The following is a 27,877-nucleotide window of genomic DNA, read 5'->3' as shown; positions in this document are numbered from 1 at the left end:
TGGCCTGACTTACAGATATCCTATCCCTATTCTCAATCTTCTGTGTCCAATTCAGCTGATTATCTCTAGGGGCATAAAACAATTTGATATTATTCTAGACAGACAAATATTTTCTCTGTAGCTGGCTCCTGCTTTGGCAGTTTGGCCAGCTCTTTGGTTAGGTGCTGGCTAAAAAAGTTCAGGGAAGAATATTGCTGAACTTAGAACTGGGTGAAGTGCAGGCGATCATGGGTATCTGAGAGCTATTCAGACTGCAGATGTGAGGGTTTTTTCTTCCCTCATTTGTGCAATAGAAATTTTCTTATAAGTGTGGCTGCGAAAGCAATCAAAAATACTTTTAATTTTGTGCTAATGAGCTTGGTTGACAGATAACACATATTCAGTTGAAATCTATTTCATCCAGATCTTAGGCTTTAATAATATTAGGTCTAATTTTCTGTTTTAAGATTTGGTATAAAATAGGTACAAAATTAATAGTGGCTTGGAATAGATCCTTATTAATACCAGTTTGCACAGCTCCAAGCATATTTCACCGCAAAAGCATCTCTGTAGAGTGGCTGTCTATGCAAAATGCTTTCCCCTTTCCCTGTTTTTGTGGCCGTTTCCTGGAACACATGTGCACGGATTGCACCGTGTTTTTATGTGCTGTCTAAAAGGATGTGACAGGGCTGGGTGCGGTGGGCTTTGAACTGAAGCTGCTGCCTGAAAATTCTGTGGAAGCTGTGACTTTACCTTGGTGGCCTTCCCTTTTCCTTGAGGAAAAGCGGAGAGGGTGGGCAGGCAACAAGGCTGCGGTGAGGAAGAAACGCATAGGAGGGTTGCAGATGGCTTGTGGGAAAGTCAGCCCTCCAGTCCTTTATCCTCTGGGGAGAGAAACTACTTAGTGCAGTGGGGCTGTGGCTGAAGTTCAAAGTGGATTGATGTAATGCTCTCACTGATGAACTTACCGGTGCTGCAGGGAGGGCGATGCTCTGGTGCTGGCCATTTTTATTTTCTTCCAAAGCCTATGAAGCTAGCCTGCCTCTGATTCCCCCTCCTCCCCCCCTTCAGAGTAGGTAGTCCTAGTGTGATCATCAAGTTGCAAGAGATCAAGGTGAAAAAACAATTGAGGAGATTAATAGTGACAGCCTTGTTTTGCTTTTTCTGACATTGAGAAACTAGTTCTTAAAAAACACGTTTATTTGCAAGGGCTGAGTTACAAACACTGTTTGCTGGTGGTGAAGTCTTCTGTTCAGATACAGTCACAGGTGTAAAGCTGCCGTTAGTGACCATTGTGAGAGTAAAAGCTTTGAGATGATATGCGTAGGCAGCTCTTTCACCCAGCACTGTCAGTGCTTAGAGTTTCTTTAGGAAAATATATTTCTTTCCCTTCTGAGCCTTGGTGTACCATGCAGTCTGAGCTCCGGCTGTGGCGAGGGCACGGACGCTGCAGGCTTTATTCTGCTGTCCGCTCAGTCGGTCAGAGTATAATCAATCACAGAAGAAATCGGATGATTCAGTAAAGCTTCTGTCTGTCTGAAGTCAGCTTTGCAAACCAGATGATGCTACTTTCAAAATGTAACACAGCTAAAATATCATTAATCATTAAAAGTAATGGTGCCCTGCAGTAACTGCTGTGACTGTGTAGTCCATGCTCAGGTAGACCTCGGGCGCTGCAGGCAGTGAGGGGGTGATGCTGTGGCAGTCACGGAGCGTCCCGGTGACGCTGCTGCCAGGCTGTGGAAAGCAGGCATGGCTCAGATGAGCCGCTCTTCAGAAGCTGTAGAGCAGGAGCCTGCACGCACAGCTCAGTTTATTTCTTATTTAGCCAACCCAGAAACATAATATTTTTGGTCCATAATTTTTGCTTGTTTGCTAATGATGGTGATTGCGAAATGACCCGTTCCACTCAGCAAAGCACAAGTTGGCACTGTTGCCCTCGTTCTTCTTGAGCACTGAATTTAATCCCCAATCTCTGTTATAAAGTAACCAAGAGCTCTGTTTTGCCCCTTGCGCAGCACTGAGTTCCTTGAAAGTCTTTTACCCTTTACACTCTCTCTCCCTCTTGTTTTACAAAAATATATTTCTGTAGGGATAAGTCAGTTGATGATGTCAGGTGGGCTCACACATGAAATCAGGAAGACTCTGTCAGTGTGCGCGTGTATTTATTTACATCCCACGCCCCCCCAGGAAAAAAAGAGTTTACCAAGGCGCCAAAGCACCAAGTCTGGTGTTCTTTTGGGGAGTAAAAAGTATAAAATTAAACCAGGAGTTGTGTTATGTTTAGGAATGACAAAAGTGTGTTGCTTTCTCTGAGTGAATCCTCTGCCAATTTTACACTTGTAGAGTCAAATTTTTGTCATAAAACTACACCCCAAGAAGAGTGCGGCGCGGAACACGTGACATGGCAAGGTGAGCCCTCAAAGGTGCCTGTGAGGCAGCCACAGGACCGAATTAAGGTCTGTGGTATGCCCAGTGTGGTCCTGTAGCTACAGGCGTGGCTGTAATGCCATTGCTGGTGGCTGTCCCGGCAGCGGGACTCCTGATTCTTTACTTACCGTTGTAACCTAAATACTGTAATTGTTCTTACAAAACTACACAAATAACCGAATTTAGCCTTTCATACTGTAATGACAAACCTGATGCTCCTCGCGCATCGGCAGTGTTTAACCCAGCACCCTAACCGCTTGATCTGTCCCCCGCCTCCTCGCCTGGATCACCTGGCAGCAGGAGGGGGCTGCTGTGGCTCCCAGCCCTACCCGGCCAGACCATCAGCGGCACACAGGGAGTGCGCGGAGGCACTTGACAGACCTTCCCAGGGGCTGTGACAGTTTCCTATGCTGCTCTGTCCCCAGAAACTATTTCTCACACCGTGGCTTGTATAATTCCCACCCAGTATGTGCTACTGCCTGTCGCTCCAGTGTCCCCGTGACCTGGCTCTCCAGAATTTGTCTATGCACCTATTTTTGTGCTGTCACCATGCTCCTGAGCCGCCTGAGAAGGCGGCTGACTTGCCAGAGTTTTCAGAGAGCTTCCCAAGCATGACAGCTTTCTTGCTGAAGAAATTTAAGTGTAGTAATGTGGAGTTATTAAGGATGTATATTTCTGGAAAGTTCTTCCCATGTAGAGCCAGCAGCCTCTGTAAACCAGCCATAGGTGGAGCCGCACCATGCGCCCTTCCTGTAGTAGCAATGCCCTCTGTGTGAGCAGAGAGCGGTAGTGAGCACCCTGGCAAATTTAAGAACTACTAAAGGTACACCTGTGTGATTTCGTGCAGGAGGTTGCAGGAGGATTGCACGCTGTCATCGTTACTTTTTCTTTTCATATTTTCACTGGGAAACAGGACAATAATCAAAATCATGTCATGAGGGTCTAGGTGACCAGATAGCACTAGGGACCTGGTAGCTCCTGCTTGTGCTTCTTGGGATGTTCTTCCGGGTGCTCCTGCAAATGTCACAGGAGAGCACCCGAGGCACAGCACATGGTCTCTGCAGGAAGCAGCTGGCTGCGCCTGGTGCAGGGAGCTATTTTTACCTCTGTACTAGGGAATTCATTTGGGAGTCTGTATCTCCGGCTCTGCCAGATGGATGTTTCTCAGACGTTTGGCCTGTGGGTATACATAAAACCGTTGTTGCCTTACCAAGAGCAGTGGTAACACTGGCAGCGTGGGGGTCTTCCGGAATGCCTCTCAGCATCATACAGTTAGCACGTTCTATCTTTATTTGAGTCTGAGCACTGCTGTAGTCAAGGCCTAGCTTTATGAAGCTGTTCTGCAAGGAAAATAAGAGCTTTCCACATACTCATGCCCTGAGCAAGAAAAATCTGTTTTCTCTTTAAATGAAACATTGTCCTTGTCAGTTGTCTTGTTCCACATCATTGGGGCCTGTGCAGGACACCAGTCTCCAGTGCCGTGGGGCCTGCACCGGCTACGGGCTCCTGCTCCGTCTAGCACGGCCAAGGAAACGCGAGAGCAGCCAGAGCTTCTCTCGTGCAGGTCCCAGTGAGCACATCTTGGCTGAGGCGCCCTGCAGCAGCCATGTCTGTGGCGGTACCGCTGGGCCTGGCTGTCTGTTAAACTCCCTGGTTTGCATTTCTCTTTAGAGATGGTGCCGTTTAGTGCTTTCTTCCTTGTTCTTGTCCAGGGATGTTACTCGTCCCCGTGTCCCTGGAGGTAAGTGGAAAACCCCCAACACGACAGAGAGACATACTAGCCCATTTCTCAGAACTCCACTTCTATCTCGTAACAGAATTAGTAACTTAGTCTGTCTGAAGTTAATCCTTTCAATGTGTTAACTCCAAACAAATGAGTCCCTACACTGCTCTGGCCTAAAGTATAATTAGGCTTTCTATAAACTTAGGGCACTTCTAATTGAAATAGCCATGAATCAGAACCACCTTTTGTGGCATTTGCTTGATTGTATATCAGTGCTTTAATGTAGAATTCAGCTGTTCCTGCGGATCCTGGCTGTAGAGTGAGGATCTTTGTGTGTGCAAGGTAACTCACTGTTACTTTTCTCCACCTGTTACTGACAGGGTAACTGCATGTCAGGATGGCAACTTCAAACCTGGAGAACCAGCTACAGAGTGCCCAGAAGAATCTGTTGTTTCTCCAGCGAGAACACGCCAACACGCTGAAGGGGCTGCACGCTGAGATTCGGCGCCTGCAGCAGCACTGCACAGGTAGCTGCGAGAGGATGCTGGTGCTGAGTCGGTGCTTTATTCTTTTCACAGGAATGGAGTATCTGCTTCCTACCTCACCAGTGACCCCTCAGCAACCAGGCCCCACACCAGGGGATATTTAGGGTGATCAGCAGGTATCTCGGGGCACAGCTGTGTGATCATTAAGCAAAGAGTGTTTGTTTTTAAAAAAAGCAATGAGTCACCTAGTATTTCCAGTTGTGTTACAGATTTGATAATTTGCAGTGGATCTCCTACTATTGCTTCAGGTGGGGGGAAGAGTTAGCTATATTTTTATTGAAGTATGCCATTGTAAATATGCTCACCAGGTGGGGTGTGGGGGTAGATGGTGATGTTCTAACAAAAATAAACAACTTTTTTCCTCAGATTTAACCTATGAGCTGACTGTAAAGAGTTCAGACTTGTCAGGTAAGGAGTACCTAGCATTTTTCTTTTAATGTTCCTGTTAAACTTCCTCATCTTTTTCAATGTTTATATTTTCTCCATTACAAGCAGGTGAGAATACTTGGCACTTGGGATGTTGACTCTATAAATTCTAAAGGTAGAAGAGTAGTTTTCTACTTTCTAGACTTACTGTTATTTATGAAGCCAATGTCACAAGTTCTTTACCAAGGCCACATAGGAAGCCTGTGAAAGAGCCAGGAACAGAGCGTAGAACAGCTGACTCCTCTCTCCTACTGGGCAGTCAGTTCCCTGCATGCCATATGGGAACATGGGACGTGAATTTCAGGAGCAGAAGAGTGAGACTATTATTAAAACTTACCTGGTACTGTAATTACAACACAAAGCTTTTATGTTTATACATATATATATACACAAACACACATATATGTGTGTATACACAATAGAGTCTAGTTATTGCAGATGTGTTATGTTATCAACAGGTGAAGCACAGGAATAAAATACTCTCCAGGAGTAACCTCCTGGATCAGGGATGGTGTGGGACAGGACACGTATTGCAGATAAGAGAGAACATGGGCAAATCGAGCAAAGCAGCTGAGTGGCTTTGCATGTACTCAACTTTATGCCTTGGTGTTGCTCAGATGCTTCTCGTCACAGGATTTTCAGAGTAGGTGATGTATCAGTGATGCCACGGCGTTGATGCTGTGCCAAGCTCAGACACTGCCCTGTGTGGAGGGGACAGCACCCCATATGTTATAGTCGATAGCCCTGTGACAGAGGGTGCCTGTTGTTGGAGAAGCTCAGGCTGCTGGTCACTGCTAAACAGCTGGGAAGCCGTCTGGCTGTAACGACCAAGGGAATAGTGACAAAATCACCCCATGGTGTTAGGGCAGGGGTGCTGAGCTGGTCAGCCTGCCTGTTCCGATGGTGTGCAAGAGCCCCTGGTGTTCCGGGGTGATGTGTCATGCTCTTGTGAGGAGGAGGCAGCCGGGCTGAGACACCAAATCCCCAAGAGCTTGCTATGGTAGCAAAGCCTTAGTGAAGAGGCACACCTCTGCCTTAGAGTCACGGGCTTCAGCTGCCCATGGAGCGGTGAAGCTAAAGCCCGAGCATGTCTTCTTGGAGAGCCACGACAGCCACTCCATCACGCTCTCCAGCCTGTCTGGCATTTGCAGTGCAGAAGTTCCCGCTTCCCAGTAACCAGAACCGGAGAAGTTCCCAATAACCAGAGAATCTGCAAAATGGCTCAAATTTTGGGCAAGTTCAGCAAGCATGGTTTCTGTAATCCCTGTTCCCCAGAACACTTGAAGCATCTCTACTTAATATCAACACTATGAAATGCTGTTAAACCATGGTGAGTGGCACTAGCTTGTCACCATTTCCTTAAAAGCTGTCCTGGTGCTTCTGAAGATGAAGTCATCTTAAGAATATTAGCTCAAGTTAGGCTTTGGGATTTCTCTTATGGCTTTGGGATGGCAAAAGGAACCCTACTGTGCTATTTTACTTAGTGGCTATTTTTAACTTGAGACACTTCCGTTTTTCGTATTCTAGAAAATGGTAGTTCGAGAAGTGATGAACTCAAAAGAAAGTGCGAAGATCTTGAAGCTCAGCTAAAAGTCAAAGAGGCTGAAAATAATGAATTACTGAAAGAACTCGAACAAAAGAATGCAATGATAATGGTGCTGGAAAACACTATTAAAGAAAGAGAAAAGAAGTATTTGGAAGAGTTAAAAATGAAAAGCCATAAGCTCAACATGTTGTCAAGTGAACTAGAGCAGAGAGCGAGCACTATTGCTTACTTAACTTCTCAGCTGCATGCTACTAAGAAGAAGCTGATGAGTTCAGGTGGGACTTCGGAGGGGACCCCTTCCGGCAGTCCCGTGCTGTCCAACTATAAGCCGTCCCCTCCCAAAGATAAACTGCCGGAGACGCCGCGGCGCAGAATGAAGAAGAGTCTGTCGACGCCGCTCAACCCCGAGTTTGAAGAGGCCTACAGAATAGGATCGGATAGCCGGAAGCTGCTGTTAAGAGAGCCTGTGGATGCCATGCCCGATCCCACCCCGTTTCTCTTGGCCAGGGAGACAGCAGAGGTACATCTTATTAAGGAGAGGCCGTTGGTTATTCCTCCTATTGCTTCAGATCGTGCACCCGGTGAATCGCACAGCCCAGCCCGCGAGAAGCCACACAAGGCACACATTGGGGTGGCGCATCGCATCCACCATGTCGCGCCAGCCCAGCCTCAGCCAGAGGTCGAAACACTGGCAGTGGATCAGGTCCATGGAAGTAAAGTGGTCAGAAAGCACTCAGGGACAGACAGAACTGTTTGAGTTAAATCACTGAAATGCTCTACTCTGTTGCTCTTTATGCACTGTGATCCTGTAGGATAAATAGCACCTGCAGTAAAGTTTCTTTTGATGCCCCATGCATGCCAAACTTCTTCCAGATACATCATTAATAGATTATGCTCCTCTAATGAAACCTAATACGACTGTGTTCATATGGCAAGGTATATAACTACTAACTGCTGTGGCCAAATCAGGGGTACCTGACTGCTTGCTTCTGAGCACTGCTCCATTTATTGTAACTACACGTGTGGACAAAGGCACGGGCTGCAGGCTGCGTTATTAACCGACCTTAGTGAAAACAAACTTAACTAGAAACCTGCAGCGCTATGTATTGGCTGTTAACAGTTGAACTGTCAGTGGTTCTTTTGTCTTCACTGTGTATGTAAGCACTTCATACATGGACACTAACCTCCGTGGCAAAGCCTTTTCCACAGTAGCATTGAAAATAATGCAGATGTACATACACTTTAAAATGAGCTAAGGACATCTTTTCTGTCACATGCATATGCTCTCAGTTGCAAATTGTGTTCAGTTTCTCAAAAGCCTGAGAGTCCCAGCAAGTGTTATCTGAGTAATCCTAAATAAATACTTTGGTTTGTGGCTTTAAGTAAAAAGGGGGAGAGGAGGATAAAGCACTCTTTAAAAGGGTTAACGATCCTCTTCCTGAGTATGAACACTGGGTTGGTTCCTTCATTTGTTTTTGTTTTTTTTTTTAAATTGAATGGCTCCATCACACATCATACACTAGTCAGTACTGCACTTGTGGCACCTTTCACACTGGCTCAGAGCTCCTTTTCCAGGGAGCAAAACGAAACTGGCTGTCCACTATGGAAATGGTTCTTTATGCTCTAACCTGCACTTTTTTGTGTGTGTGTAAAGGGATTATTTTTGTTTCCTGAAAAACCTTAGTCTTGTTCTGGGTGTTATCAGACAGTGCTGGCTTCTGCTGACTTAGAAACCTGAGCTGTCCCTCTAAAACGTGTGTATTTAAGTTCTAAATCTAACTGACGTAACCAGTTCATACAGGAGGAGAGCCTGGCATCCTTGACTTTTTCTCCGTGTGGACTGGGACAGACTTGCCTTGCACTTGCCCTGGGTCCCCTACTCCTTTCTAGTAAGCAACAGGTAGACCCTACATCTGTTAGGCTACTTGATTATTTTTTTTATTATTACTGGTTTTTTTTTCTAGGAAAGAAAGGCATACTGAGAGCTGTGAGAGTATGTAATTTTGGGAAAGGAGCACAAATTTGACCATTTTTCTTAAACTCTGATCAGCACCTCCAGCTCACCTCTGCTTCACTCTTGTCTGCAGCCTCTGAGTAGGACCAGCAAGAAACAATGGCTCCCAAATGCTGCTAAGCTTATGATGTGCCTTCAAAAACTTGGAACGCGTAATCTCTGTGAAAGCTGATGAAGGATCCCTGCCTGCCCTCCCTCCTTCCCCTTGCCAGCTGTAGTCTGCCCCTCTTAAGCTTTTTCTGCAGCTGTGTGTTGGTGTGTGTCTCCCTCTGGAGCCTTGGATCGCTGTCAGCTTCCCCCACAAAGGCACTGGCAGGATGACAAAAGCTGTTCTTCCTAACTGTGGTACTGCTAGATTTCCTGTGCAGCATGACAACTTACAGCAGGGTTGTTCCCAGTCAGGGAGGGTTTGAATATCCACTGGCCCTAAGGCCTCCTGCGCCCAACCCCCGCGCACCCTCACCACCACCCAGTCGCTGTGCTGATGCCCAAGACAGACAACCTCCGTGCCAGTTGCGTGGCAGGATTTGTTTCATGGCTGGTGGGGCAGGATGGGGAAAAGCTGTGGTCCTGGAAATTGGTTGGTTAAAGAAAGCTTGTTATTCCGTGGATTACTGTTTTTAAGTGTATTGCATTAACCAGCAGTGGGTGTGGTTTTTTCTGGTGGTTGTTGCCATATTTTTATGGCACTCTGTTGTATGACTGATCTACCCTGCCACTTGTTCAAGGATGATGGAACACACCGCTTCTAAGCACAGCGGAAGCGATGCTTTGGGCAATTAAAAACATTTCTTACAACTAAACAGGCAAACCCTAGTCTTTGTGTGTCCGAGACTTATTACCTCTTTTGTGTATGTGTACCAGCTTGGAGCCTTTCTGAAAGGAAATGCAAAGTACGAAAATCACTTTCCTCTTCAAATGTGTTTATTGATTGGGTGGTATCACACTATTTAAAGTCAGACGTGGCTGAGTGAACACTATCCCACCCATGGTGTGAATCTTTGCCTAGTGTCATCCCTCCCCAAAAGGGTTGGATTCTGTGGGGAAAAAAATACAGCGTTGACGTCAGCCTGTCAGTCTGAATTCAAGGTGAGACAAACACCTTGAAGGACCCAGTGGGAAATGTGCTTTGTAGTGTAAAGATCAGCTTCAAAAACAAGGCCGACACCCATCGCATTCCTTCTCAGGGAGGTTGTGTACACAGGCGTCCGGAGGGTGTTCTAGGGGAGCACGGAGGAAAGGACACTGAGTAGTGCTTGAAGCAGTGCACGAAACTGGAAATAACAAGGGCCTCTAGGAGAGATGATTGTCCTGACATTTACTTTTTTGTTATAAATCTGAAATAACTGACAGCCAGAAAATATAAATGTGTCATTATCTGGTGATGGGAAATAATGAAAAGAGCAGTGGGATTTAAAGAGTGTTCCAAGATGGCTCCATCTTGCCTGAATGGAAAAGAGGCAGCAAATGTCTTAACCCCCTTGAGTTTAACCCCTAGAAAGGAAAAACTTTAATGGTGGCTAATGTAGGAAGTGTTAAACTGCCTCCTTCACGTACTAGTGGTGGTGATAAAATACTGCTGGTTGTGCTAAGAGGGGAGGGATGTGAAAACACAAGCAGGTCCATGAGGAAATCGACCACAGAGTTCCCAAAGGGGCGGTACCTGGAGTTTGAGCCGGTGCGCTTCAATGGGGATTATCTTCAGAATGGGTAACTCCACCACCAGGACCCCAGGCTTGCTCTTGGTAAGGCAGCCGCGCTCGGTGTCCCAGTCTGCGCCTTCCAGAAACAGACCGGAAACAAAGCAGCCTGTACAGGCAGAAAATGCAACACCCTGTGTAAACCCAGCTGCTGTTCCTGCAGTAGCAGTCCTTGGCACTTAGCGTCATGACAACCCTCACTTCATCTTTTCAAACCACAGCTACACAGGTATATTTATCTGTGGTGGTTGGTTTTACAACACAACTGTCACCTACTGTGTTTAGATTTTTTTTTTTTTTTTTCAAATTAAAATTGTCTCTGTTGCACTAAACATGAGAAACATTGTCAGGAGTGAATACTGATTGGTTTGCAGTTCTCCCCTCCCCCAGTGGGTGCCAAGTAACAGCCAAGTTCTAAGAGAGGTTTTTAACTCCTGTGGGGCTGCTCATGGGATCATTCTGACAAAAGGGTTGTTCTGGTACAAATCCCAAGCGTTTTGATGAAATGATAGTAAAGATTTAGCAGAAACAACCAGCTTTTTCCTCTGTTCCCAATCAGGTCTAGTACTCAAAGCCTTGCTTGGCCGTCCCCTTTACCCAGCGTTTGTTCTATTTAGTAGTTAGAGCCTTGCTAGTCATAGAAATTTCATAAAGATATATTTACACAGTCAATCATACATAGTTGTATTTATTTTTACTTTAAATATACTTCAGTATATTACTTGTGGTGTAAATAAGCCTTTATAAACCTGCTAGGACTGGTAATGTTCTAGCTATTAAGACAAAAGAAGAGAGAGAGCGCGTGCACAAGGAAGGGGGTCTAAGTTCAAACAAGCGCATGTGGGTGAAAAGAGAGAAAGAAAGAAGCTCATGCTTCATGTTTGCAGGGGCTCAGCAGGAAAGAGAAACCAGAACCCAGCCCCCACCCAGCTTGAAATCACGTGGACTGTGAAACGCATAACCTAGGGTCCTGACTGTGGAGGTATAACCCAGGTCAGGGACTCAGCATGCCAGGCTGAGTATCTCTCAGTTCTCACCAAGTAACTAGTTCATTGTTTTTGCCAAATTATCAAAAAAACCACCTACCTTGCATAGACCCTTCAGTGATGTCTTCTGCAGTCCTGTACGTGGTGACCTCTGTGTAGAGCGTGGAGTGGTCCAGGGGCCACTTGTTTTTCCTGCAGGTGGCTTGGACAAGAGCCGTCAGGTACGACTCCGGGACGTGCAGGCCTGAGAGCCACATCACCTTTGGCTCACACTCGTTAACCTGCAATCACAGAGGACAAGGTGCAGCACCTGGTTCTCCCACCGCACGTAATGCTCAGCCCCGAGGCCAAAGCGCTTTAGCCAGTGGCAAGTCTGTCGTGCATCCATAGCCACACAGTGATGCGTTACTGTTCTAGGTGGTGATTGGCATTAGTTCAGGTGACCTGTCTGAAGCAGTGTGTGACCACTGGCTTCTGCACCAATTTGCAGAGCGTGTCATGCAGATTAACAAAACAAAAAGCTTTCTGGAGGCACTCACCCAGCTGGTATACTGGTTATACCGAGCTCTAAAGAAAATAATCCAGTTTCCAAGTGTTTTGAGCGTATCGGGGGCTAGCCGCCGCCAGATTCCAGGAATCTGTCCGTTAAAGAGAGCCCGAGCCACATCATCCAGTTCACTGCTCATTCCAACTTCCCCAGCCAAGGCCTGGAAAGACAGTGAGAGGCTGAGTGCCAGCCTGGGGCAGGTAAAGCCTGATTTCCTCCAGCTGCCGTGAGCAGTGTAGCTGTGCTCTTACTTACACGCTGCAGTTCAGCCAGTGACTTTGCCATTCGACTGATCAGCTTGTTAAAACGTTCCAGTTCCTGTAACAGCACCACAGTTGTGGGGGAGATCTCTGGTCCAAAACCTTTCCGTATCTGGTCAAGATCAAATATTTGCGGGATTTTGTTTTCTATATCCTTAGCAACATTTGCAATATAGTCATCTCGACTAACTCCTGTACCAGTTTCACCTGAAACAAAAATGGTTCCGTGAGGCTAACTCCGCATCCCCACGCAGGGTGAGGTGAGGTGACGCACTCCCGCCATGCCCTCCACACGGCTGCAGCGGCAGTGCCAGGACGCGGGCGCCCCAAGGTGGGCTGTGGGGTGGCTGGTATCACAGTCCTCATGGCAAGGAGCTCGCTGCCTCATCTTTTATAAATAAGAAAATTCAAAGTAATGGGGACCATACCTGTTTGGGGCTGCAGCTCAAGAAGGTGAGACCATATATCACGAACTGCTTGTGTGTAATACCCAATCTCAGCATTTGCATGAAGACCAAATACCTCTGGGGTATTAGCGAGTGGCAGAGATTCTATTGCCTCTGTAATACAAAAAAAATGCTTCCTAAAGGTGTCATATATTAAACCACAGCTGCCAGGCAAACAAGAACACTGCAGCAAATGCCCTGAGTGATTTTTTTTTTGTTATTGCTTTGCTTGAAAAAAAAAAAAAATTAAAAAATCGAATGCTATAGCTGGGGTTGGAACACTGCAAGGATCAACTAAACATTTTTAAGCATGAAATGCGTGCGCGCGCACACACACACACACAAAATGTATCACTTAATAATCAAAAAATTAACATGCTGTTTACCTGGGGATTATTATTTTTTTAAAAGAAATGAGGAGCGGGGCGGTAAGCTTACAATTACAAAGGGCTGCTCATGTAAAGCAAGAACAGTCTCATCAGTGGATTACACCACTGCAATACATACACAGTGCCTGACGGTCCTGCTGAATTCTCATACCCAGCAACAGATACATGGAGAGCACATACACTGTAAGTAGACTCTGTTTTTTTAAAATTCTAACTTATGTGGCAGGAAAAGCATTTCTTACCAACAAAGTCATCTTTTACAGTCCCTTGTGGAATTTTATAATCAACCTTGTCATTTTTATAAAAATGGAACACTTGGAATGTGTCAAATATGAAATCACCAAGGTACTCATCCATATAGACGGTCAGAATGCGACGATCAAAGCTATCAATTGCGCGCCCTCCGTACATGACCTAGAAATTAGTTACATCAGCATTACAGCACTGGCTATTGGGGCAGCAAATACAGTTTGAAAAAAAAAAAAATCACTGAAAGGTCCAAAACACTTTTCGCTTTTGCAGTGACTGCATGGTTTATAGAATCATATATCAGTGAATCGTATCATCATTAAGGTTGGAAAAGACCTCGAAGATCATCAGCTCCAACCATCATCGCAACACCCGCAGGCCTAAACCATGCCCTGAAGTATCAAGCCTACACAATTTTTGAACCCTCTCCAGGGATGGTGACTCCACCACCTCCCTGGGCGGCCGGTGCCAGGGCCTGACCGCTCTTGCAGTGAAGACATTTTCCTTAATAACCAATCTAAACCTCCCCTGATGCAGCTTGAGGCCGTTTCCTCTCGTCCTAACACTGTCTCCCTTACGGGACACCAGGTACATCCTCTCTCGCCCCCTCTCAAGACGAAACGAGCAGGGAGTATTTGGACTTCCCTCTCAAGATGAAACAAGCAGGGAGTATTTGGACTTAGTCTGGAGAGAGCTACACTCACAACCAGGCCTGGTGATTTATGTGCAACAGTACCTTCCTTGGCTACCAGCTCATGCTCCACTGTGACGAAGCGCTGCAAAATAACAGGTCCCTGTGCGGCTTCATGTCACAGCAGCTACATTGAACTGTCCCGCTACTATATAGCACATACCACATACAGCCCTGCAAGAGCTTCAGAAATCTCTGTCCAGCTCTCACATCAGTAATGCTACACTGTAAAGCTGTGCTGCTCAGTACCATTCATCAGAGCATCCCAAGGGCTCTGCCACTCAAAATTAATTAAGCACCGTAACTCCCTTGCTGTTACACACAATGGCCCTATTTCATGGAGACAATGAGATTAAGTGACTTGCTTAGGGCTACACAGGAGTTCCAAGAGTGCCCAGGAGAGATTCTCAGCCAGCTTTACTTGATGATACAGCCCATGCAGAAAGGAAGCCTCATTTATCTGGATTCTTTTACCATCAAGTGTTCCTTAGTGACATTGCAGGGACTCACCTCACCAATAAGATATTTGAGACTGCTCCAGGGGATGTTATCATCATTTTGTTGGAAAGCTTTTGTCAAGTATGTGTTAAGAATTTCCATGCAGACCTAATAAAGTTGTTGGAACATGTGAGAAGACAATTCTTAAGTCAGCTATGCATAGATTTTACTTAACGTAGTTCTTGTTTGAAAACTAACACTCATTTCTCTCTCAAATAATTACAAATACTTAAATCCTCTTAAGAAATCCACGAGAGAGGCAATGTAAACATAAAGGACTGGGAATCTGATTAAATTTTAGTGGCCAAAATTGACATTACAGAAGAGCAGGAGTCTATGTGAGTCCACAGCAGCAGAAAAAAATGAGGCAAAATGTTATTGTGAGAAAGGATTAAAGCTGGATAGATAATATGTTTTCAAAAGTAATTTGAGCACCTCAAGAATATAAGAGCCATTGTAATGATCTTCTTACCTGGAAATCAGATTCATTAAAATCATATGGTACATTCCAGCCAACCTTCCCAAACTTCCTTCTCTCCTGAACAACAGCATGGAAAAATGCCAAGACGTAGACTAGGGACTTATAGGCAGGATGCGGGCACCGCTCTAAGGCTTCTTGGGGAATTCTGAAGTAGGTGGCTCTCATATTCAGTTTCAGACCATTCGGTGGTTCTGTCACAACCTATCAAAATAATTAGGGACGCCATCAGTTACTGGATAGCCTCAGGAAAATAAGCTGTAAATATATCACGCTCTCTAATCTGTACAATGCAAGCTTGAAACTTTTGAACAGCTTTCCAAAGTCATACCAATATGGAATTTTTTCTTAAGTAAAGACATCAAACCAAAATTAGACCTTTTAAGTTTGTCAAGGTAAACACACATATGTCAAGAGAAACTTGATATTATTTTAGAAATAGTCGTGTTATTGGAAAGAGATTAATATTTACCATACTTGAGGATCTAATTTACTGAAATATTACCAGTACTTTTCTATTTTGGGGTACCCTACATATCACCACAGAAGATGGCTTAACAGTCTTTAATATGGCTTTACTGATGATGAAACCAAGGCAGAGCCAGCTTCCTGGCAGCTGTTTCTAGGCACTATAAAACGTTTGTTCTCACTGCTCGTGGCTAGACCTAGAAAGTGCATATTTGCAGTCGTTTAAAGACACATTCGCGCTCACTTCTCCCCACTGCAGCACTAAGTGCTGCGGGAGGTGAATACTCCAGAGCTGGCATCGATACCCCAGAGCACATATGGGGTGGATCTGTCATGTCACTGCTTTCAAATTTGTGAAATAAAATGATTATGTTTACAGGGCTGGTTCACCACAACAGAAGTAAAGCAGCAATAGAAAAGAACATTAGGACAGCATCATGGCTTGTGCCTTCAAAATAATCAGCTCAGCTTGCTTGCGATAAATGCTGCAGCCTGAAGGAGCAGCTGGAAACCATTATCCTATTACAGTGTCTGCTCCACTGGCACTATTGCCAGGCTAGACCTCGGTTCTGCACTTCAGCATCAGGGCTGACAGGACTATTTCTGTCTCTCCGGATATTCCTCACTTGTGGCGGGATTTGAACCTAAGGAGCATTTGTCACGTTTCCAGGTTTACTCACAAACCTCTACTCTGAAATAACTGCTTCAGAAAAAAAGCTGCTGAACAGCTTTCACCCAAAGGAAAAATCACTGTAAGATAAACATGGCGATGAAAAAAAGATTTAGCTTATAAAGACAAAAAGCTAGCACCTAGATCCCAAGTCAACGTGCTGCATTCAGGTCATGCTCCTCCCAAAGCCAGTCTGTTTTGCTGAATAAGAGTGGCGGGACATGCCCTCCTGGCTGGGAGGATGTCTGGCCGTACTCTGCTGCCCCACTGCACAGTACCTTTAAGGACTTCTGCAGTATTCCAATGGGGAAGCCCTTGGTCGGGTCAGTAGTCAGCCAGAGCCGAAAGTCTGGGTGAGGCTTTGTAATTTTCTCCAGGGCCTTTTCCAGGTTGATGAGCCACCTCACCAAAAGATGACAGTTCTGCAACATTAGCCACTCTCCGCGAACCACCGCATTCTCCAGCATCTGCAAAGCAATCTTAAGAGAGGGGAAGAACAGCCTGTGAGTAACTCTCCCTTTGTCATGTAAGCAAACTGGCTCTGATGGGTTAGTGCAGTGGGTTTCTTCCTGCTAGCAAGCACACTCAGCCTTTTAGTTAGCTTTAGTAGACTTACCAGAATGCTCCTTGCTGAGAACAGACCTTTTCCAATACCAGAAGAAGTTGCTCTGAGGTGCTTTTTTAATTTCATTAATTCCTTTTGAAATCAAAAGTCATGCACAGCATTTCAAAAGAGTACAGGAGTGTGCATGGCCCAGAAGAGGGTGAAGAGCAGAGCCTAGGAAGTGGTGGTCCGAATGAATCTACCAGGAATTCTCCCACTGACTGAATTCAGAGCAAATTCACTCAGCTGCTAAGCTTTGGGCACCCCTGCCTTAGTGTCCATAACAAAAAGGAAAGCTACAGGAAAGACAGAATGAGCAGCAGAATATCTTTTTGGTAACAAACACCATGACTTCCAACCAACTCACGTCCAAACACAGAGACACAGGGTCACTGATTAACCTTTGAAAGGCTACAGGGTAACATCTTTTCAGCTCAACTATTTTTTAACAGACAACAATACCATTCTGAATCAGCCAATCAGCCAAATACCCCTTTCAGATTACAGGAAAGCATTATTCCCAGGCTGATAAATTGTGTGCTATGTCTGAACCACAAAGTAACACCCTTTAAAATGAAGCAGGCCTTTGGAAAGGAAATTTGAACAGGCCCACAACATTAGGAGCATGATTCACAAGCTAACTTGCTGCACACAGCACATCCCTACCCTCCCACCAAGGTTACCTTTTCTTGGCCTTGTCCCATGGCCAGGAATTTGAGTCTATCCCCTCCAAAGCCTGTCCTCTCAGCCAGTTTCGTGAGGTCACTGACAGGATCAGAGCCAGGACTTAAGATAAAAACAACCGGTGAGTAAGGAGTGCTCTGCTCAAAGATAGCTTCAAAGCTGATCACAGGGGGCTGCACATACCTGGTAGGGAAAGACACACAATAAACTGCTAATTTACACAAGAGAATCTATCTTGTATAAAAGATGACTTTTATACAAACATGTATAAAAGATGACTTTTATACAAACATCAAAGCCTACTGCAGACTGCACATGGAAGTGACACAGAGACAAATCATGCTATGTTGTCTAGGCAAATTACAAAGTCATTTACATACTTGATTAGAACTCCAGTTCTGTGTGAAATACCTGAATGGTGTGATTCAGATTTGAAAGAAGAGTGACTTACTTCTCACTCATTGTCAGCGTGACATAGTCCATTACTGCCCGATACAGTCGGTCCACCCGGAAACACCGCAAAAGTAGGAGCTTCTGAAAGTTTGTGAGATTGTTCTGGTACTGCATGGGGAATGGCATCTGCTCCAGAGCATCTGCATCATACCACTGGCAAGAAAAGATGGGAGACAATGCAAATGGATCAAATGGCTCTATCAATCAAATTACTAGAGAAGCAGACAAAAGCAATTTGATTAACAAGGGGCCACATGACACGAGAACAAAGCACAGTCAACCAGCTGCAAAGAAATATTAAAAGATCAAGTGAATGTAGAAAATTCAGCTTTTTCAGTATGAAGTATTTAAGTCCAGAAACACATTTGTACTTTCATTTTACGTCAAGTAACTCTCTTAACACAGATAAAATAGCCTCTCAAGCAAAAAGTATTAACAGATTGCTTACAGAAAGGCTTCTTATAAAGCAAGAAGACATGGAATGAAACTAAAGGCAGAACAAATGAAAGACTGTGTTTATAACTAGCCTATAGAACTTACTGCCACAAGAAGATCAAAGTACAAAAATAACAATGAAATGCTGACTGTTGAAATCAACAGCAAAAATTCCACTGACTTCAACAGGGCAAACAACTCATCTAAGACTTTTGACTGGAAAATAAAAAAATCCACAGTATACCAGGAAAGACTGTTTGTTTGTTTGTCTTTTAAATAATAAAGAGCCCTAATTCTTTTGGAAATAAAACAATCACTATCTGAGGTCAAGAAGAAAAGCAAGGCCTTGACAAAAAAAGCCAGTGGTGACGTGCCTCCTGCCGAGTGCTATGGCACATTGCATCATACTTGAACATCTAATACCAGAAGAAAAACAAGGAGAGAAAACAGGATTGCAGGAAAGCACGTACATTTTTCCATACATCTGGATTTTTTTCCACATCATCTGGAAGAGATTCAAATTTCTCAGGAAATAGTTCAGACAAGCGAATTAGGTCTTCCCAGCCTTGATCTGGAAGCCAAGCATACGGTTTCTTTCGTGCACTCTTCTCCAGGGAAATATTGCCTAGTCACATTCAGAAACCAGAGTGAATGTTCGTGTCATAAATACTCCGATACATGACCACACATACAGTCCCACTGCACAGAGGAACCAATTGGAAATTTGTTTCTGGAAGCACTGTAAGATTAAACTGGGCTGCTGAAGAAAAGATGGCATTTTATAAGTGCTTGCAAAAGCCAGAGTTGAACCTTTGCAACCATTTCTAAAATTATTTATACATAGTCAGAAAATATCTAGAGATTATTTTCTCAGCTGATGTCCTAACAAGTAGGTAATGTGAGGTTTGTCAACATCTGCAGAGAAAGATTAGCCTCTTTGCTGTTTAACAAAGAGAAAAAATAGAAATAGAAATAGCAGAATCCACAATTTGTGTAAACCAGCATAGTTCAGCTGTCTTCAATGGTTGCTCTAGGTGCTAGCTCTTACAGCAACTCGTACCTAGTAAAAAATCTATCTTTGAAAGATCTTTTAGCTATTGCTATACATAGCTATATAATTATATATAAATATTCACTTTACCTTTTAAAAAGAACTCAAGTTCTTCTTGTGGAACTCTGCCATCAGCTTGCTCTATCCTGACAGTCATATTAAAGGAGAATAGTAACTTGTGCTTCTCAAACAATCCTACATTAAAAGGACAATATTTTTAAAAATCAGCTGCTAAAACGTGTGGAACTGGATCAATCTTTAAATCTGTATCCTGCATCTGGTCACCCCACAAAGATCAGGGTGATCAAAGATGGGGCTTTGGATCAGGCTTACAGTCAGAGCAGCACCTGTGAGCTATACCCATGGATGTGAGATCCATAGCTGCGATTTACCATTAATAACTGTATTAAGAAAAGCATTTATTGAAACGTTACATTGGCAATATGCATAGTTTCTTCAAAGAGAAATAGCAGGGAGTGAAGTGTAAACCAGGACCAATGCTGAGAACTGAACATTAGTGATTTCACTGTTTGTAGCTTGCCTCTTTAACGTAAACCAACTGAAGGCACAGCTTTTAACAAGCATTTGCACAGCACAGTATCAGCCCATCACTAAATCACACTAACCTGTGCAGCCATAGTTATAGGTGTTGAAAGTCAGTGTATCCATGATGTTTTTTAATCTCTTCAGAAGAATAGGACTGGGCATGGATTTCCGAAGAGACAGTCCAAAAACCTCTAAGAAGGAGACCAGCGAGTACTGATACATGATGTTGACAAGTGCCATTTCAGACAAAACGGAGAATAAAATGGCTCCCCTCCTGGCAGCTGGTCTGTAGCCATCTCGAAGATGATCAATATCCACTGCTGTTGTCTCGGCCAGCTTCAGTTTTTCAATCACCTAGCCATATATTGATTTTATACAAATGTAGTTACTGCGCTGATCCATTGTATGTATATTATATCACAATAAGGAGAGGTATTCAGTGCCTGCCTTGCTATGTTGACTACACAAGGAATCTGGGCAGGTAACCCTACAGAGCAGTATGAATTGTAAAAATCAAAAGTTAGATAAAATTAATCCCACCTGTATATTTATGAAAAGTAAAGGCAAAGATCTACACAGAATCATGAAAGCGGTGTGGGAAGGGCCCTCTGAGTATCTTTAGTTCAACTTTCTGCCCAAAGCTGGACTATGACCACCACTAGATCAGGTCAGCTGTGGTGCTGCCCAGCTACAGCCTGAAAACTTCCAAGGATGGAGATTCTACATCGTCTCCAAGTAACAAATATCTTAGTTTTTCATTTCAGGTCTTGTACAACACAAGACAAAGGTTGTTTCAGAGCTGAATGAAATATATCATATGCTCTTTGCTTTAGAACTGTAAACAACTATTACTTTGGTCCTGATATGGACTCTCCTGAAGATAGGATTTGGATCTCTGCTGCAATAAAATACTCCCCATTACTGAAAGATGGAACATACTCATGAGAAAACTCTCCACTTCCTTTCAAACTAATTCCTAGCTTCAAAGGTGAAAGACAAAGCACAATGAAAAAGAAAAGACAATGTTCTATTAGTAGATATCCTTCCAAAAAGCCCAGAGACGGTACCTCAGTAGCTTTGGATTTTGTCTCTTCCAGGGTTTGCACCAAGTCCAAGTTGTCCAACATGTTTCCTGTGGAAGACGTCAGTTCCCGAAGGAGAGAGTCTTCCAGATCTTTCAGCAAGTTTTTGTTGTCACTTGTCTCCTGGATGAGATGTTCTCTCTGTTCTTCCAATTCCCTTCTTTCATAACCCGTAATGACACTGAGCAACTGATCCTCTAGGCCCTTTAGTGTAACTACAGATACAACACATGTACACAGCACACAGTCTTTTTTTAAACACAGGAGAGCTTTTACACAATTATTTCATCTCGATCATCTCATAAAACTACAGCAATGCAACAGAGTGACTCTATATCTTATTTCTACCAAAACATCCTAACCTGCCAGATGCAAGAAGAGGTATTTAGCTCAGTTTCAGACTAAAAGAGAGAACTGAGAAGAATTCTCTATTAAATCAGATGCTAAGTATAAGGGAGACTACGAACTTTTTAGTTTCATTGCTGTTCAGACAAACACCCAGGCCCTAAACTTGCACTACAGCATAATCACGGCTTTGTTACTAAATACACACTTTTGCTTACCTGTATAATTGATAACCATAGCTTTGCCAAACACAGAGGGAGAATACTTTGGGTTCGATAATTTGGTGTTCAGGTACAATCTAAAATTACTGTCGTAGTCAACCTCCTTGTCACCCAGGATGATGAATGTTCGCCCCTGTGAAACTTTTATATTCTTCTCTAAGACATTGTCTATCACAGGATCGATGTATTCATCAACACCATGCAACAAGAAAGGGCTTCCATGCTTTATGGCCAGTTCTAGCTGTTTAAGGAAATCTGGGTCATTAAAGGAAGCCATCTGCAAGAGAATAATGGGAAGATATGAAAAGAGAACTGATATTAAATTTGCTGAATGTTATTATTTTACAATAGTTGCCAGCACTAATGAAGTTTGCTCCTTGCTGCTTTTGTCTTTCCTCTTACAGATGATATAAAACTGCACTAGTACAAAACAGTAAAGCTGCTTATTTTTTTCTGATCAGTTGAGAATAATTTCCATTTGGAGAACTATTCTTCAAAGTTCCAACTGCACCTCTGACTGTGTTATTGTCCTACATGGAAACTCCATCCTGGAGCTGAGATAAGACACAAGCTACACCAGCCTTTTGGTTATAGTATTTCTGCATGTACTAAGGCTGGCCAAGATCCCAAACAAGGCGTCTGTCCGAAAGAATTGAAGGTCATTAGAACAGTGGTATTCGCTAGCTATTTCAGAGACACAGTAGTCAACACATTTGTCAGTATGTAATTGGTTCCCCATTCAAAGCGACAGGTATTTATGCAGCTTTTAAAACAACCAGTAAAGAGGTAAAAATCATAATTTATCTTTACCCTCAGGTTATTTTTTTCTTCTTTCTTCTTAATCCAATGTAATGCCTGTTGTTGAGGGTCAATACAGAGTGGGAAGCGGCTTGCATATGTTGTCAGGATGCCATTTTGGATAGAGAGCTCATCTGGAGGCAATCCTTGGGAAATCCACCTGAGAACGGAATGGATCAAAGACCAGGCTGGGACAGAAACTTGATGGGAAAGCAGCACACTTCATTTGTCAGTAAAATTATGCCATTTCTGAGCACACAGACACACAAGGAAATGTATAGTCTATGTGATTATGAGAACAGAGTCAAAACTCAGACTGGCTCATTGTATGAGTCATTTGTAACTACACTACTCAAAACACTTTCTGTTGCATTTGGTGAGTAATCCTGCAGTAGTTGAAATATGGGCTACATGGGCACAGGTTCAACTCCAAATTCATTGAAGTCAGTGAAAAGACTCCTGGTGGGCTTTGCGTTAAACACATATTATAGATAACTCCTTAAAAGATCTCCTAAGAAAGTATTCTATGTGTCTAGGTTCAGTGAATGTCCCTGGAGTGTAACGTACAGTAGTTTGTTATAACAAATAGCCTCTGTTAACCAGAAGAAAAATAATTTGTCACCTTATCATCTTTGAGACAGAAAAGTAAAATAGGCTCTCTCCATCATGGTTGTGGACCTCCACCCTCAATGCCACTTCTACACCTCCACCCACAATGCTACAGATTCAGATCCAGACCCACTTCACAATTTCACATTCAGTAGTCACTGGGTTCCTTCACTGGACATACCTGCTAACCTCCACCTCATTAGTCAGGAGGCTTTCTAACCTAAATGGTTGACTGAGAGGAATCTCTCGTGAGAGGATATCTTCTTGCCACACTTGATAGATCATTTCATTACGAAACTCCCAGTTGAACGCTCCTTCATAGCTCAGAAAGGCAGCACAGAGTAGACAGTCTCCAAGCAACTTCACCTTTCGTATTTCATAGTCCTCTAATTCCTTTGTCCACCTGATAGAATGATAAGGGAATCCTGGGTCAGTCTGTACCAGGGAGATGGTGTTTACGTGCAGAATTTCCAGCTGCTGCTACTTTAGATGTAGGTTGAGACAGACCCCCACATTTACAATCAATTGTTCTCTCATATTATGATGGCCACAGACACTGAGTTGATCTGAACCTTCTTCCTTTTAATCTGAGTTCACCTTTTTCTTCTGCACTAAAAATTGTTATTATTTTTCAAGAGCTAATGGATATTAGCTTAGAATGGATATTAGGTTTTCTCAGAATCAAACATCACAGGAAGTAGCATTTCAAAAAATATCTCAGTTTGATAGATTTTATCCCTGGCACATGACCCCTGATGTCAAAAATGTCCCTCTTTGTATCTAGACTTACCTCTTGTTCTCAGATCTCAAGCCAAAGATGAGCTTGTCAGCAGCATCTAATCTTCTCTGCATAACCTCTGCTTCGTCTTGTAACTGTTCCTTTTCTTTTATTGCCTCTTGATATTTGTTCCCCAAAGCTTTAAGCTCATCCTGAATGGTAGCCAATTCTGCCTTTATCTTTTCCAGTTCCCGCTTACTTGAGTAATAGTTCCGTTCTAGCCTAGCCACCTACATTATATTATGAAGGAAACATAAGAGTATCAGAGGAAAGAAGGGCTTTGGAGAGAAGACTTAAGTTCTCAAGTTTCTTTTGGCTATTTCAAATATTTCAAAGTGTCCTGGTAATAAACAGTGTAAGCCAAAATTACCAGCGCCATTTCTCACACACCTCTCCCCATCCCAAACACAGACATCATGGTCCGATACTGTAGTTCCAGAGGATATAAATCTCCTAGAGTTTTGTACCCACAAGGTATATTAAAGCATGTAAGCATTCCTGCTGACATTGGAGGTCAAAAGGACTGTCATTCCATGGCAAAAGGTGTGGTTTTTCTGCTTAATAACAACAATATTAAGACCTCATAAATAGTCAGACTCATCATCTAGTGAATATACTTTCTCAATAGTCATCTGTATATAATAACTTTTTCTTGAAGAAAGGTTCCCGGCATCATCTGTTGGACATTAGATTTCCTTTGGTAATAGAGCTAACTTTCTAGGCATTCTATAAAAAAGTTAATCAAAAGGTCTGTGCTTAAGGGACATGGCTGTTGTGTACTACCAAGCTCTGCTGCCCAAATGCCATGTGTTTTGAAGTCTTTTTTCAGTAGACAGCTACAAACTGTGTTTTTCTAATTGTGTTAGTTTGCAAAATTCCAACTGAACATGTTCTTCCGATTCCTTCAAAGCACTGCTGGGGATGGGAATCCACATCCCAGTATCATGACACAACAAACACAGCAGTTTATAACTGAGTACCTGCCTCACTCCTACTGCGATAGCTTTCCTAAACACCTCTTTTTAAGCACTTCAAAGAGGAGAAATGGGCAGTCTATGAAATTGCCGAGTATTATTTTTCTCATCAGGGTCGTGCTTCATACTCCTCTGAATTTGAATCCACACACTTTACCTTTTCTCTCTTTGGCTTGACTTCTTTAACTACGTCACAGTAGGTCATCACTGCTTCAACAAACTTTAACATTCCCAGTCCTGCTCTGCTAACAAGTTCCATTTCAGTGAAGGTAGTGTTAAGATTCTTTAACAGAGCTAAATGGGCAAACAGAAAAATATTGCACATGAGTTGAATTACAGTGCAGAAATCCTCAGAGAAATAGCTTTCCCTACCAGCAATATGAAGTAATGCTGTGACAGACAACATGAAACTTTTGTCAGAATATTAAAAAGACTCTGACTTTAGGATGAAGCTACTGAGCTGTAACAATACACGCACAATATTGCTAGTGATATCTCAAGATCTTTCTCTAAGAGGGATTGCATTCAGTTGTTCAGCACATGTCAAGATCATGGTTTGTTTTCTTTGTTTGCAGTCAGATGCAAATTTTGTTCAAAGGGCCAAATTCCCCTCTTAAAGGAACTACCCTGGATTACACCCTCGCAAGCATGTGCAGTTTGGCCCATAAGATTTTGATATGGCTTATCTTTCCATTCTGTATGTATCACATTTTATTTGTCACAACATGGAGAGGTCATAATGCTACTTTCTCAGTGGTTAAAAGCAGACAGCAGGCCTGCTCAGCTGTCCTGCTTGCTCCTTGTCTGTTCTAAACTGAAGTGTGTAAAACCCCAGCTAAGGTATAAACTGGATGGAACACACAGCAGAAGGTCTTTGAACTCTGAAAAATCCAGTCACTCCAACAGTGCAACATCTGCAGCATTGTGGACAGTGCTGTCCCTTTGCACAAAGTGAATCCCACCCTCCCAACCACCACTGGAAGGATCACCACTGACATGGCTAATCACATTACCAAGAGCCTACGTTCACTTCAAGTATACAGAGCAGTAATTTACCTCGGACAGATTTCACTTGGCTCTGAGTAATTCCATCAAAATCTATCTCCATCAGGGATCGCAGGAAATTTGCCTCAGACATCATTCCTTTGGCTGTCTTCCAGTTTAATTCTTTGTAACCTCTCATTATAAGGACACATTCCAAAACAGCCTGCACCTGCTTAGGGGGTTTTGCAAAGGATCTAGAAAACAGATGAAGGAGACAGTGGAGGAGAAAAAGGAGGAGACAAAGCACACAATGCCAGGCACAGGTACTTCCCGTTAAGAGAGTCATTGCAACACAACAAGAGCTAGTACATAAGACAGCCTACACAGAGTGAAAAAGATGATCCAGGCCAGACAAGAAATTAGTAACTAGTCAAAAGCTCAAAACCGATTCTTACATTCAGACAATTTGATGAATGAAATACTAAAGGATTTCAACAGTGGAAGACCTAAAATCCTGAGCCTTGATTTTCTTCCCTATGGCAGTGAAGTGATTGTCCCCTGGGAGAAGCAGTACAGGAAGGATCCAGAGATATACCAGAGAAAGGAACCTAACAAGTGTGACAGGGAAGGGAGAGCTGTTGCTATTTCAGGGAGAGCCAAGGACTGGATGTGCTTTTATATCTATCCCCAAAACCAATATTTATTATAAAAACACAGAGAGAAGTTAACTCAGCAGAGAAATACATTTTCATGCTATCAAAGCATCCCTAAAAAAAAAACTGGTATGTGTTCCTATTCACACAGAATAAAAACAGAGGAGGAGCGAAGGGATTTGGACAGTCACTGCTCAGGCAAAAACCATAGCAGTTTCTAGTCCATCAGACACAGATTAAAGAAATATGGGGAACACATCAAACAAAGGATTGCAAGAACAGGCTTAGGGGAAGCCCTCGGCTAGGCATCAGGGGATTCTCTTTGTGAGCTCTGTACCTGGACAACTGATGTCCTGACCTTCACCCATACACCATGCAGGTGAGAAAGGTGAGGCTGAGGCTCAAATCCTGCAAACAAGGGTCTCAGTGAATTTCCAAGAGTTTATGCTACTGTACATCCAAATGAGTCACCTGATCTCAGTAACATCAGACTTGTCAAGCTTCTGAAGCTCCAGTTTGGCAGCTTCTAAAATAGGCATGACTTCAGCCAAAGCTGTCTCAGCAGCCGCCTTCTCGATGGCAATAATCTTATTCTGTTCCTGTATCTCCATAGCTTTTTCTTCAGCCAGTTTTTTCTTCTCCTCAGCTAGGAATTGTAAAGGCAAGACAATAAATGGATTATTCAAATTTGTACACAGAACATATACTAATATAGATTTGCTCTTGGCTGAAAACCAGAAATTACAGTCAACTCAGTATCTTTTTGTTGCTAGCTTGCCAATATTTACAGTTCCATCACCAGGTTAGAAACACTGTTAATGTTCCACACAACAGCATACATAATTTCTTTTCCTCCCATGCTTCCCTCTGCTATTCCTTTAATAGTAATTTTCCGAATCAGAAGGTCCCTTTCTTGCTAATGTCTCTTTCCCATATTACGTCCCACACCTCAGAAAGGGAAGGCAAAAGCAGGCAAACATAGTGTTGAGCTGTGTAAAGTACTGTAGGCCAAATATACAGCAAAGACGGTAACCTGGGCAAGACAGCAGACCTGCTCTTCTAGCATGACACTAGATCAGCACAGAGAGAACAAGAGGGTTACCTCTATAAGCAGCTGGAGCTCTTAGAGGGTCTCCCAACCCAAAGCAAAACAGACTATGGGAACCTTGCTTAGCCTGTGGGACATTTCAGTAGTTGTAAACTACCTACCTACTTCTGTGTTTGCTGAAATCTCTTGTAACAAAGACTCACAAGCAGCTGATTTTTCTGCTAGCACAATCTTTTGCTCGGCAAGTTTCTTGTTCAGCTCAACCAGCTGTATACTAGCTTCCTTCAGTTTAACTAAGCCCCTATCCAGCCGTTTACATTGTGCTAGGTGGAAAAAAAGGGAGAAACGTTAGTGATTCATTGATTTTGTACTATCACACAGCAAGAGACAATCTCACAGAAGGTAAATACAGATGCACTTCGCAGCAAAGCAACCCCAGCTATGAAAGGCAAATGACTCAAAGATTCTTTCCTCCCCTACAGCTTCCACTCAAGATGGAGTTAATGTCACCTGAGCTGCCACATAGTGGCCCTGCACCACAATTTACTTTCCATATTACACTGTTCA

The 27,877-nt window shown here is 43.4% G+C and overlaps 2 protein-coding genes across 10 annotated transcripts in view; one reads left to right on the top strand and one right to left on the bottom strand.

The window, feature by feature from the left end:
* The window catches only part of CCDC92 (coiled-coil domain containing 92), a 93,997-nt gene extending 84,531 nt beyond the window's left edge, over nucleotides 1–9,466 (top strand). For all 9 annotated transcript variants that reach the window (XM_064466279.1, XM_064466277.1, XM_064466275.1 and 6 more), the window contains 3 exons: nucleotides 4,513–4,659; nucleotides 5,044–5,085; nucleotides 6,631–9,466. In XM_064466279.1, the coding sequence (XP_064322349.1) occupies nucleotides 4,530–4,659; nucleotides 5,044–5,085; nucleotides 6,631–7,406 (948 nt within the window). In that variant the 5' untranslated portion in view covers nucleotides 4,513–4,529 and the 3' untranslated portion in view covers nucleotides 7,407–9,466. The remainder of the gene's footprint in view (nucleotides 1–4,512; nucleotides 4,660–5,043; nucleotides 5,086–6,630) is intronic.
* Nucleotides 9,467–9,575: 109 nt separating this feature from the next.
* DNAH10 (dynein axonemal heavy chain 10) overlaps nucleotides 9,576–27,877 on the bottom strand; it is a 55,291-nt gene continuing 36,989 nt past the window's right edge. The window contains exons 54-77 of the mRNA XM_064466291.1: nucleotides 27,472–27,633; nucleotides 26,734–26,908; nucleotides 25,682–25,863; nucleotides 24,783–24,919; nucleotides 23,664–23,881; nucleotides 23,055–23,276; nucleotides 22,277–22,424; nucleotides 21,464–21,743; nucleotides 20,886–21,115; nucleotides 19,899–20,172; nucleotides 19,363–19,467; nucleotides 18,692–18,846; nucleotides 17,785–17,939; nucleotides 17,333–17,516; nucleotides 16,324–16,524; nucleotides 14,902–15,111; nucleotides 14,442–14,537; nucleotides 13,234–13,405; nucleotides 12,585–12,716; nucleotides 12,152–12,363; nucleotides 11,889–12,056; nucleotides 11,450–11,630; nucleotides 10,327–10,472; nucleotides 9,576–9,883 (exon numbers count right to left, since the gene is read on the bottom strand). Coding sequence (XP_064322361.1) covers nucleotides 9,737–9,883; nucleotides 10,327–10,472; nucleotides 11,450–11,630; nucleotides 11,889–12,056; nucleotides 12,152–12,363; nucleotides 12,585–12,716; nucleotides 13,234–13,405; nucleotides 14,442–14,537; nucleotides 14,902–15,111; nucleotides 16,324–16,524; nucleotides 17,333–17,516; nucleotides 17,785–17,939; nucleotides 18,692–18,846; nucleotides 19,363–19,467; nucleotides 19,899–20,172; nucleotides 20,886–21,115; nucleotides 21,464–21,743; nucleotides 22,277–22,424; nucleotides 23,055–23,276; nucleotides 23,664–23,881; nucleotides 24,783–24,919; nucleotides 25,682–25,863; nucleotides 26,734–26,908; nucleotides 27,472–27,633 — 4,292 coding nt within the window. The 3' untranslated portion in view covers nucleotides 9,576–9,736. The remainder of the gene's footprint in view (nucleotides 9,884–10,326; nucleotides 10,473–11,449; nucleotides 11,631–11,888; nucleotides 12,057–12,151; nucleotides 12,364–12,584; nucleotides 12,717–13,233; nucleotides 13,406–14,441; nucleotides 14,538–14,901; nucleotides 15,112–16,323; nucleotides 16,525–17,332; nucleotides 17,517–17,784; nucleotides 17,940–18,691; nucleotides 18,847–19,362; nucleotides 19,468–19,898; nucleotides 20,173–20,885; nucleotides 21,116–21,463; nucleotides 21,744–22,276; nucleotides 22,425–23,054; nucleotides 23,277–23,663; nucleotides 23,882–24,782; nucleotides 24,920–25,681; nucleotides 25,864–26,733; nucleotides 26,909–27,471; nucleotides 27,634–27,877) is intronic.

This window comes from Phalacrocorax carbo, chromosome 15 (assembly GCF_963921805.1).
Source record: "Phalacrocorax carbo chromosome 15, bPhaCar2.1, whole genome shotgun sequence".
In the NCBI taxonomy this organism is placed as follows: Eukaryota; Metazoa; Chordata; class Aves; order Suliformes; family Phalacrocoracidae; genus Phalacrocorax; species Phalacrocorax carbo.
The sequence above is the reverse complement of the archived record's forward strand: the minus strand, read 5'-3'. Positions and strand labels throughout refer to the sequence as shown.